Source organism: Mustela lutreola, chromosome 10 (genome assembly GCF_030435805.1).
Source record: "Mustela lutreola isolate mMusLut2 chromosome 10, mMusLut2.pri, whole genome shotgun sequence".
In the NCBI taxonomy this organism is placed as follows: Eukaryota; Metazoa; Chordata; class Mammalia; order Carnivora; family Mustelidae; genus Mustela; species Mustela lutreola.
The window spans coordinates 100,329,067-100,341,255 of NC_081299.1; the positions used below are offsets into that span (position 1 = coordinate 100,329,067).

At 44.4% G+C, this 12,189-nt stretch overlaps 1 protein-coding gene across 2 annotated transcripts in view; it reads right to left on the reverse strand.

Moving 5' to 3' along the window:
* Nucleotides 1-12,189, reverse strand: part of VTCN1 (V-set domain containing T cell activation inhibitor 1) — a 57,453-nt gene that overhangs the window by 15,940 nt on the left and 29,324 nt on the right. For both annotated transcript variants that reach the window (XM_059135183.1, XM_059135182.1), the window contains one exon: nucleotides 8,137-8,201. In XM_059135183.1, the coding sequence (XP_058991166.1) occupies nucleotides 8,137-8,201 (65 nt within the window). The remainder of the gene's footprint in view (nucleotides 1-8,136; nucleotides 8,202-12,189) is intronic.

A 12,189-nucleotide genomic window follows, 5' to 3' on the forward strand; every position in this document is an offset into this window, starting at 1 on the left:
GGGTAGCAGCTGGAAAAGTCTTAAGGTGTATGCTAGAGCTAGGGATGTTAGGGGTGATTCTGGTGAGGTCTTAGGTGGAAATGAGGAACATGTTATTGGAAACTGGAGGAAAGGCCAATCTGTTATAAAGTGGCAAAGAACTTGGCTGAACTATGTTCTAGTTTTTGTGGAAGGTGGAATTTACAAGTGATGGAATTGGATATTTAGCTGAGGAGGGTCCTGCAAAGGTTGGAAGGAGTATCTTGGTTACCCCTGACTGCTTCTAGTAAAGTGTGGGAAAGGAGAGAGATGAATTGAAGAAGGAATTGTTAAGTAAAAAAGAACCAGGGATGCCTGGGTGGCTCAGTTGGTTAAAGAGCTGCCTCTTGGCTTTGGCTCAGGGCGTTATCTCAGGGTCCTGAGATTGAGCCCTGAGAAGAGCTCTGGGCTCAGTGTGGAGTCAGCTTAGGGATTTCTCTCCCTCCTCTTTGCTTCTCCCCCATACTCCCTCACACAAGTGCTCTCTCTCTCCCTGTCTTAATAAGTAAATAAATAAGTCTTAAAAGAAAAGAACCATAACTTGAAGATTTGGAAAATTCTCAGCCTATCCATATTGCAAAAAAGAGAAAGAGAGAAATCTGTTCTGGAGAGAATACTTGGAATGTGGCTGTACAGCCATTTGTTAAGGAGAGCACAGGTGCTACTCCTGGGCTTAATCAGCTACCTCAGCAGAAGCCAGGAATAGAGGTGGGGATTATACCAGCAGCAACACTACCAATGGGGGTCAGAAAAACTAAAAGGGATAGAACAAATGAAACAAAATGAAGGAAGCCTATCAGGTTTCTTAGATCCTGCAGGACAGAACAATAGAGCTATTCAGCCATAAGTGTATGCTATTCTTCCAGAAAAGGGAAGAATAACCCTAAAGATGATTCAGAGATCATTAGGGCTCCTGGAAACCTCCTTGGTTTCAAAGGACGGGGGCCACCGCTTCTGTTCAACAGGCCAGACAGAGGGCCACTGATGGTAGCCTTAGAGATGGGGCTCTCTGAAGGCTGGGAAGGACTTTCCAGCCTCCAGAACTGTGAGAAAATAAATTCCTGTGTTTTAAAAAATTTTTTAATTTTTTAATTTTAAAGATTTTATTTATTTGACAGACAGAGATCACAAGTAGGCAGAGAGGCGGGCAGAGAAAGGGGGTGGGAAGCAGGCTCCCAGGACCCTGGGATCATGACCTGAGCTGAAGGCAGAGGCTTTAATCCACTGAGCCACCCAGGCGCCCCTTAATTTCTGTTTTTTAAGCCACCCAGTCTATGATCTTTTGTTATGGCAGCCTGAGCAAAGTAAGACAAGTGCCTCGTGCTCCATTTCTTCAAGGAAAAACAGTATTTGTTGAGTGAATGAATAAATGAAAGAATGCATGGAAATCAGTAGAAATCAAAGCACTATTTGAGATAACAGTTCTATCCAAAATGATTGTAGGCATAAGGAACATTCAGCAGGATTACCACAGCTAAATTTTGGGGAAATGTGAGCCTGTGAAAAGAAAGGCAATGAAAATAACAGAGATTCTCAATAAAATCATGGAGCAAACGTAACTGTGTTAGAGCAAGAATAAATTTGATCATAGTTTATAAAGTGCCATTAAAGTCGAATTGAAAAATTACTTTTCAGAAAAAAAATACGTGATTAAAGCAGTTTATGGGAGGAATGAAATGGTAATGACATATCTTAGTTTGGTAATTTTGCTACCGAATTAATTTTAATGTGTTGGCCCTGAGCCCAAAGGTAGAGAATTTGCTGAAATATCTCTTCGAGAACTTAATGATTGAAAGTAGGCAAGTGTGGAGTGCCCCAGGGACATGCTGCAGGCTTGAGCCCATTTAAGGTTGCATTAAAGATGTGGCAGATGGAAGGAGTACCAAGTTGATTAAATCCTCTCCTCCCTTATCAAATCCAAAGGAGGAATAAAAGCCAGTAAGAACTGAAAAAACCAGGAGGACCCAGCCATTGCTTTGCACCCAGAAAGCAATCAATAAATGCTTGTTAGGTGAATAAATGATGATCAGGAGTGATTAAATGAAATGTAATTAGCAAACAGCAGCAAGTATAATTGCTTCTCAAAAAAAAAAAAAAAGAAAGAAAGAAAGAAAGAAAGAAAAGAAAAAAGAAATCTGTGTTCAAACTTGCAAACAAATAGGCTCAAAGAACTATGTTCTAGGAAACAGAATCTGGCCTGGTAGGATCCTTCAGGCCTCTTAACCACCAGTGGCTCTTGTTTGATTTGGTGAGCCAAAGGGTTTGGTTTTGAGCCAAAAGAACCCTTTTAAAGGCTCTAGGAAAGGGGCGCCTGGGTGGCTCAGTCAGAAGTAGACACTTCTTTGGCTCAGATCATGATCCTAGGGTCCTGGGATTGGGCTCTCTGCTCAGCGGGGAGCCTGCTTCTCCCTCTCCCTCTGCTGCTCACCCTGCTTGTGTGCTCTCTGGCACGCGCTCGCTGTCTGTCAAATAAAATCTTAAAAAAAAAAGAAAGGCTCTAGGAGGTGAGTTCAAGGCAGTTACCTCATGACAGAATTCTGTTAATTGAAACAGGCACAGATTTGAACTTTCAAGTCGGAAGACCCACCTATTTACTGAAAATGTATTCTCTAGTCCTGGAGGGCTAATTAGTATGACAGCTCCAGTTTGCATGGGAAAAGAGGAGCAAGCAAAAATCCAGAGTGTTCTGTTTTCACAGGAGCTGAACGCTGGAGTTGCCCTGTGCTGTAGGAGCAGAAATCTCTTGGAAAGTGAGGTTACAGATAATACAAGGCAAGAATTCTAAAGAGATTATGAATCTGGGATGTCCCAGTAGCATGGGATAAAACCTGGGAAATGGGGGCGCCTGGGTGGCTCAGTGGGTTAAAGCCTCTGCTTTCTGCTCCGGTCGTGATCCCAGTATCCTGGGATCGAGCCCCGAATCGGGATCTCTGCTTAGCAGGGAGCCTGCTTCCCCGCCCCCCACCTTTGCCTGCATCTCTGCCTACTTGTGATCTCTGTCTGTCAAACAAATAAATCAAATCTTTAAAAAAAAAAAAAAAACTGGGAAATGAACTCTTCTGAGAGACTGAAGTTGCATAAGACAAGTCCTGTCTCCCGCGGCCTACAGAACATACTGGGCATGCTCAACAGTGGGCACTCAGCACCTGCTGCTCTGTACGATGCTGGACATCATAGCACAAGGCTTAACAGGGGTCCCATGGAGGCTTAAGCTGGCACTAGTGTGAGTGCCGCACCTCCCCAAGAAGAGAGCAGGTTTGGGGGTAGTAGTTGCTTCCTTGAGAAGAAATGAGGAAGGATGCTGGGCCAGGCTCGAGGAGGGAACAATGTGGGAAGCAGCTGGTGTTTGAGAACAGGTGTCAGGCCCTCTGGGTTCAAGTTTCAGCTGTGCCACTCCCTGGATTTGTGACCTTGGGCACGTTTTCTAACTTCATTTTGTAGTAGAGGGAGCCTCTACTATCATTAACATCTTCATTTTACAGATGTTAATGATAGTAGAGGCTCCCTCAGTCGGTCCCTGAAAAGACTAAACGCTACAACACAGGTAAAGAGCTTAACATAGTACCTGACTTACCATATGTTAAATCTTAATGGTATCAAGGACTGTTGCTATCTAGAATTATTTGGAAAGATTGCAGATCAGAGCAGTAGGAGGGAAGGAACAACTTTAGTAAGTGCTTCAGTTAAAGTGACTCGTTTTCAGGCTGGTAAAAACCATGAGAGGTGAGAATTATCATTCTACCCATTTTATAAATGGTATAAAGAGGCTCCGTGGGAGTAATGGCCACCTACAGCCCCATATCTAGCAAGTACCAGATCCAGTATTGAACACGATCTTGTCTGGAACTAAGCTTGTCCTCTTTCTCCCACGTTTGGCTGATAACCATGACCAGACTAAAATATGTAGAGATTGGTATCCCCACCTATGTAAAAATGAAAACAACTGAAGACCATAAAATAAAACAGCTGTTTCTCAGATGACTACAATTTTAAAAAATCTCTCTCTCTCTCTCAAATACTTTCGAACAATTTGTTCAGTTTCCTATTTTGTTCAGTCTCCTATTTTGGTGCCATAAACACATGCCTGCTTGGCTTATCCAGTGTCCAAAGACACAGCATCTATTATGAGGAGTTTCCTGTGGCCTCCTACCCTGGCCTCTCTAACTTCAAAGGGAGTCGGCCTTGGTATGTCCAGGATATTGTGCAAGTTTTAGGAAGTGCTATATAAATGCGCTAATCATCACAAATTATCATTAATGGCACAGATGCTATTAATATAAAGAACAGTGGCAGCCATTTTCTCCGCTCATGCGGCAGGTACTTCACACATGCTTTTCTCATTTAATTCCCACAACGGCTCTATTTTACCAGTGAGGAAACTTTTCTGGAAAGTTGTGTCCCAAAGGACACATAATTAGTGTCAGACCTGAGATTAGAATGTCTCTGTCTGATTCTTAAACTCTTCCCTTACACAGAGCCGTTTGAAGTCATGGACTGGGCTAAGTAGGGTCGGGGGCCTCTCCACGTGTCTCCCACCCTTCTCGAAGGGTCATGAGCAGGGTTTAACGGGAGCCTCTCAACCTCTCTTCCAAATAGTCACCTCAAATGTATTTTATGTTTTATAGGGTCTATATTTAGTACTTCTAAGGGGTAGGATGGCTATGAGGAGGTGGTATATATGGCCTGAGGAGAGTTTCAAAGAAATTGAATGTTTTTTTCTGTATTTAGGAATATCTCTTTAAAAGCTGTGGTCTCGGGCATAATGCCTACAAAGCAAATCAGAAAACACCCTTCTCTGCCACAACCCTCTATGAATGTTACTATTGGCACAGGGTGGTGGGGAGGAGTGTGGGTTCTGGAAGCAAATTACCAGGGCTTGGTACTACTGTCCCACCTGCTAGCTGTGTGCAACCTTGTACTTACCAGGTTGTAGTAATAATACTTATCTATTTGTTGTGAATAGTAAATCAGATAACGTATGCCGAGTTATTTAGTACAATGAAGTGCACATTGGAAGGATTCAAAAGATATCATCATCATCACTTATGTAATATCATTTCCTTAATTTCACTGTCTTGTGTATTAAGCCAGCTAACATTTTATTGAATTTATATGAATTGTGATAATATGATGCTCTTAGGTAAGGGTTATGGTCTTTTTAATAAAAGCAGTTGGGAAAAATCCAACTAAAGAGTGTTGAATTTAAATAAACAGCCCATTTTATCCCAAACAACTAGCTTTTACCCCATGAAATAGGAAGGAGGTGGAAAAACTCTTTATTGGTGGTAGGGTTTTCATATTATGGGGGGAATATTGCTGCACTGAATAGACTAGCTTTTAACTGTGTATTTACCTCTCCAAACATCCATCCACTAGTCCATTCAAAAGGCACTTAGGGAGTACCCTCTGAGCATTGTCTTCAGGAAACTGAGCTAAGTACCTGAGGTCACTATAGTTATTCAACAGGGAAAAGTGTGACTGGCAAAGTGTTGACTTTCACAGGGAAGCTGGGACAATGTGAAAATTCTTGCTAGGGTAGTCAACGCCCCTGACAAGCAAAACATAATTCCAGAGGGGCCCTGGTGCCAAGGCATTTAGCCCTAGGCCCCCAAAAAGTTAGTCACTAAGATTTAGAATGAAAGACAAACACTGGGGTTTTAATTCAAGGTGGTATAGAAGATGCAGAATAGGGTAAATTATAACTAAGGAAGAGTTAAGCATTAATGAGGAAGGCACTGAAATGTATGCACTGATATCTTTAAAAGTTAGCCCCAAATATTTGCTTTATCAATATATTACTGCTAAAAATATATACACACATACTTTCTATATTTGTAATATGTGTGTATATATGAGTGTATTAAAGTATAACATACATAAAAAATGTACACATCGTAACTGTGTAGTTGGAAGAATTATCACAATTTCATCCCATATAACTACCACCCACACCAAGAACTAGAACTTTATCTTACCCCGGATGTCCCCTCGCACTCCCTTCTAACTGGCTACCCCTCAGGCTTTCCCTGCCTTTCTGAGAGCACAGATTCTTTTGCCTGTTTTTGAACTATAAATACATGGAATTATACAGAATGGACTGTTTTGTGTCTGGCTCCATCACTCCACATTATGTTTTTCATATGAACATGTACTCACTCTCCTCAGTCCCCAAGAAACAGAAATTAAGCCAAAACAAGATTCCACAATATCAAGTGTTGGTGAGGACACAGAGCACAGAGGGTGAGGACACAGAGCTCTCTCATATGCTTCTGGTGAAGAGTAAATTGGTAAATCATTTTGGAAAACGGAATGACGGTATCTACTAAAAGCTGTTTATTGCCTTCCTTGGCATATTCTTTTCCAAAGTGCTTGTTTTAAGGTTTTAGAAAAAGAAAAGACAGCAAAACAAAGCAGAAAGTGGGACGTTAATAAAGATAAAAGGCAAAATTAATAGGAAAACAATCAGAGAAAGTAAAAATCAAACATAAACCCTGTTCTTTCAAAACTACTGTTCTGTTGACTTCAAACCTGCTTTATGATGAGACACACACACACACACAAACACACACACACCCATGCCCAAGATTAGCAATAGGTAAAGAGATAACAAAAAGGAAAATGAACTATAAAGGAATATTAGAATGAAACAGGCTAGTACATTCAGAAACAGATCCATATACATTTGGATACTTGATTTCCGACAAAAATGGCACTTGGCGAGAAGTTGGGGGAAGGGCAGTGGTTTTAACAAATGGCGCTGGGTCAACTGGAGAGCCACGTGGAACATGTGCATTTTGACCACTATCTTGCACCATGCCCCAAATTAATTCTGGATGCTAAACAGATACAAACGTGAGAGGTAAAACAATAAGGCTTCTACAAGATAATCTAGAAAAAAAATCTTCATGACCTTGGGATAGGCAAACACTTCTTAACCTAACAGGTTATAAAAAGTTCCCATATAATGGAAAAGATGGATAAAATGGACTAGATTGAAATTAAGATCTTCTGTCGCTTGAAAGACATCAACATCACTAAGAGAGTGAAAAAGCCATAGAGAAGAGATTTTACATTGTATATAACCAAACTGCTTCCAAAATATATAAAGAATTCCTACAAATCAAAAAGAAAAAGATAACCCAATTGAAAATGAATGAAAGACAAAATAACTTTTTAAAAAAGATCTTATTTTTTTAAGAAACCTCTACAACCAATGTGAGGCTCAAACTTACCACCCCGAGATCAAGAGTCATATGCTATACTGACTGAGCCAGCCAGGTGCCCTGAAATACCTATTTTTGATAAAGTGAAGAAGGGGACTAATGCCTTTTCCAGGCAAGCACATCTACCATGTGTTTTCTTCATTCAGGCTTTGTGACCACGATTTGGTGGCGTCACATCCACGGCAGAGGAGAGGAACAGAGAGAAAAGGCAGATTATAAAAACTAAAGTTATAGAGTGACAGGGCCACAGACTAAGTTAAAATAGAAATGTCAGGTAGTTTAAGGGAAATGGAGCAAACAGGTTGCCTCAGTGAAGACAGCTGCTGGCCTAACTCAATGTGTCTTACTGGAGGTGGCTTCCGTAACAGATGCTTCCAAGACAAGGTCCACACAGACAAGGAAAGATAAGACTCTTCCTGTCGCTGACATCAGCTGTGCTCAGAAACTCACCATCCACGCACGGCGGCACCTGTTCCCTCCACTGGTCACAGCCGGTATTCTCTTTCCCTGAGGCCCCTGTGTGCAAAGACCTGATGCTTCACTGCATGGGAATCATCCCTCTGGGCCAACCACAGGTAGGATGGCTCAGCCGCAGCCCTTTCTCTGGGTCGCCAGAGTGACCTCCGCAGCGCTGACTGGTAGGCAGAACTCTCTGATAAACAGCCCGTGGGGTTCTCTCAACTACCTGGTCACATGGACATTATTTCCCCGCCTTATCACTGAGGAAACGGAGTCCCAGGGGGGGGAAATGTAATTCAAAGAGAGCAGAGCCAATGAGCAGAAGAACCAGTGTTCTGAGATTTTCTGCACTCTTTCCATTTGGGCCCATCAAGTGGTTGGGACGTAACGGCGAGGGGTGAGTGAGTGAGTCACAGGAACGCGAGAAATCACATACCTGAAATACCAAAACCGATGATAAGGGCAATGGCTCCAGCCAAAATAATGATGATGCTAATAACACTATGGAGAGACAGAGAAACAGGAAATTACTCTTCATTGTACTCGACATGCTGCTTTGCAACCGGGGTTTCTGTGTGTTATCTATTAGAGGTGCTCCTAAAAGCATCTTGACCTCTGTCTGCACCATGAGCCCTTTCCTAGAAAGCAGTGCCTTAGGCAGGATTCTCAACAATCCCCATCTCCCCGGGGTGCTGGGAGAGATGAAAGGAGTTCATGACATGACGTATGTCATCTTGACTATTTCCAGATCGGGAAAGACTCTGTACAAAGATCGTTGGGGCAAAACTGATGATACCTCTGCAGTGCCAGGCGTGACTTGAGAAGGATGGGTCCCGTACTCAGTCCGCACGGAGCATGAATGCCCATCATTGACCTACCTGTCTTGTCTCCTTCCATAGACTTTACACTGAGGACGACGGTTATGTTTTTGTCCATACCCACTCATCCCTAGTTCTCCGAACCCTCTCGATTCTCAATGGAACTTTGCTTTCTCTTATTAAGAAAGTAATACAAGGGTGCCTGGGTGGCTCAGTTGGTTAGGCGTCTGCCTTCAGCTCAGGTCATGATCCTGGGGTCCGGGGATTGAGTCCCGCATCAGCCACTCTCCCTACCTGTGCTCTCTCTTTGTCAAATAAATAAAATCTTTAAAAAAAAGTAATACATATTTCTTACAGAGAGTTTAGAAAATACAAATAGGTTAAAAAAAAAAAAAGGACGCTAAAATAACTTGCAATTCCATCACCCAGACACAACCACAGTTAGCTTCTTGAGATGTATCCTGCCCTTTCTCAATGAACAGATTAACAAATGACATTTGGGGGAAAAAAATAAGGAAGTAGTGTTTACATTTGCTGAGTTCTAGAATTACTTGGCAGACATGTTCTAGGCACCGTTTATGGATTATATCATTTATCTATTTAATAACCTTACGAGGCAAACACATTTATCATCCCCGTTTTACAGATGAGGAGATGACACAGGAGGTTAAGCATCTTCCCTACATGCGTATTGTTGGTCAGTGGACCAGCTGGGAATAGAATCTGTGTCTGGAACCTGCACTCATCTTCTCCCTGCACTGCCTCCCAAGAGTTGGGGGCTCGCACATGGGGCACAGGGGTCCTCTCCAGGGGGACCCATGCTCCTTGAAGGGCACCAGCTCTAGCTGCTGAGAGTGACTCAGAAACAGAAGGCCCACGTCGGTGCTGTGGGGTTGGCAGAGCGGTTCCTGGGAAGCCGGCCCACTGCTGCCCGCCCTTGCACGCAGGTCCTCAGGCGAGTGTCCTGGGCCACACTCTCTCCCTGCTGGCAATTCACACAGTCCCCACACCCACACTGATGTTACTCAATAGCAGGACAAAAGAGAGGCACAGGGAGGCAAAGAATGATACCACACAGAGAAAAGGGAAGTACAGGACATTTTCCTTTCTGCCCTGAATAGGCTCATTGTACCCAGCTCCCCCTGGCCCAGGGATGGGCCCACCAGAGAAAAAACAACAGACGTCCAAGAAACCATTTGAGTCAACAGTTTCCCTGGAGGTCAAGCCCTTGCGAGTGTAGCTGTAGGGGCAGCGAGTGAATTAGCCTAATGCTGCTTCTAATGATAATCGGGTACCTGCCACTGATTCTAAGAGGAGACTGTATCTGACCCTTTCCCCTCTCTCTATACCTCGGGGCACCCTCAGTTCTCACTGCTCCAAGTGTGTGAGAACAGCTACACCATCTCAGCAAGAGGTACCGACCACTGAGCCGGAGAGCGGACTTGACTTTGGGACCCCGGCTCTCGCTTATCTTCAATTACTTCATGTCTCTGAGACTCAGTTTCTTTATCTTTAAAATGGGAGTAAGAGGGGACGCCTGGGTGGCTCAGGTGGTTGAGCAGCTGCCTTTGGCTCAGGTCATGATCCCAGCGTCCTGGGATCGAGTCCCGAGTCGGGCTCCTTGCTCGGCAGGGAGCCTGCTTCTCCCTCTGCCTCTGCCTGCCATTCTGTATGCCTGTGCTCGCTCGCTCTCCCTCTCTCTCTCTGACAAATAAATAAAATCTTAAAAAAAAAAAAAAGGGAGTAAGAGTAATTCCTGCTTTACGTGCTCTAGGGGTTAGGGGTTGAAGTGTGTCCCCCCCCACCACCAAATTTACATTTGGAAATCCAAACCCCGAGTCCTTCAGAATGTCACTTGATTTGGAAATAGGGTCTTTGCAGATGTAATTCATTCGATGGGATCATATCGGAGTAGTCCAATAGGACTGGTGTCCTCATAGCAAGGGGAAATTTAGCCACAGACATGCAAGCACACTCAGGGAAAACACTGCATGAAGATGAAAGCCGAGATTCAAGCGAGGAACATCAAAGATGGCCCACAAACCACCAGGAGATGGCAGGGAGGCCTGGAGCGGACTCCCCTTCCCCCTCCAAAGGAAGTGACCCCACCGACCTAGGAGCAGACTGCTCATGTCGGAGCTGTGAGAGAGCACGTTTCTGGTTAGACCACGTTTCTGGTTAGGCCACCTGGTCAGTGGGTCTTTGTTATGGCAGCCAGAACAATGAATATGAAAGGGTTGTTTTCAGGTCAAAGTAGATAGCAGCTATGTCATAATCTGTAAGGGGCTATTTATATATTGCTTTTTACCATCAAAAAGTTTACCTGCAGCTGTTTGCAATACATTTGTTATTAAAAGCTGATTTGGGACACCTGGGTGGCTCAGTCGGTTGATCGTCTGCTTTCAGTTCAGGTCGTGATCCCAGGGTCCTGGGATCGAGTCCACATCAGGCTCTCTGCCCAGCAGGGAGCCTGCTTCTGCCTCTGCCTGCTGCTCTCCCTGCGTGCGCACGCGAGCACGCTCTCTCTCTTTCTCTGAGAAATAAATAAGATCTTAAAAAAAATAACAAAAGCTATGACTTAATCCTGGGGACTGGTAATATTAGAAACGTTACAGTATTTTGACACATCAAAAATACCACCCACCGGGCTCGGGGCTGATGCCCAATGAGCACTTTCTCCTTTGAGTTACCAAGTCCTGCTGAGTAGCTCCTTCATGTCTCTCACACCTCTTCATTCCTGTCCTCACTGTCCCCCATCGCCACCATGTCACCCCAGCATTTTTCCAGTGCCCTCCTCACAGTTTTCCCTGTTTGCAGCCTGGACGTCTCCCACCCAGTCCTCCCACTGCCAGCATTAGTGTGACTTTGGAGGGACCACCTAGTGGCAAGATGGGGAGAAGAGACAGGCTGAGGTCCCGAGCCTGGCTCCCAGAGTGAGCCCACATGGGTTTGAGCCTCAGCGCCCCCGGGCTCCAGCTGTGTTTCAAGTTCCTGTTCCTTCTTTTCAGATTAAATGAGCTTCCACAGCGTTACCCCAGGTTGGGTGATTTGTAAAATCACTTAGGAGAGTGCCTGGTGGGGCGCCTGGGTGGCTCAGTGGGTTAAGCCGCTGCCTTCGGCTCAGGTCATGATCTCAGGGTCCTGGATCGAGCCCCGCATCGGGCTCTCTGCTCGGCAGGGGGCCTGCTTCCTCCTCTCTCTCTGCTGCCTCTCTGCCTACTTGTGATCTCTGTCTGTCAAATAAATAAATAAAATATTAAAAAAAAAAAAAAAAAAAAAAAAAAAAAAAAAGAGATCGCCTGGCACCTGGGAAGCTTCAGTAAGTACTAGCTATTCCCCGTCTTATTTTTCTGCTGTGGTGAGGTAACAAACATGTTTCTAAGTTAGAATATGTGTTTCCTTGCTGGTGCCCATGGTGTGGGGATGAGCCCCCCAGCCAGCTACTGAGCTCTTTGTGAGAAAGCCTACAAAACTGTAACAGAGTCAGCCCAGTCCTCTGCTTAAAACGGAGCGCCCTTCCATCTCCCCTGGGATAATGACTCACAGAGCCTCTCAAAGGGGCACCTTCCCTTCTCCCCAGTCTTTGCCTCTCCCCATGTTTCCCCTCAAAGCATTGTAGGTCCTCCCTGCCACAGGCCTTCACGTATGCCATCCTCCACCCTCTCTCAGAA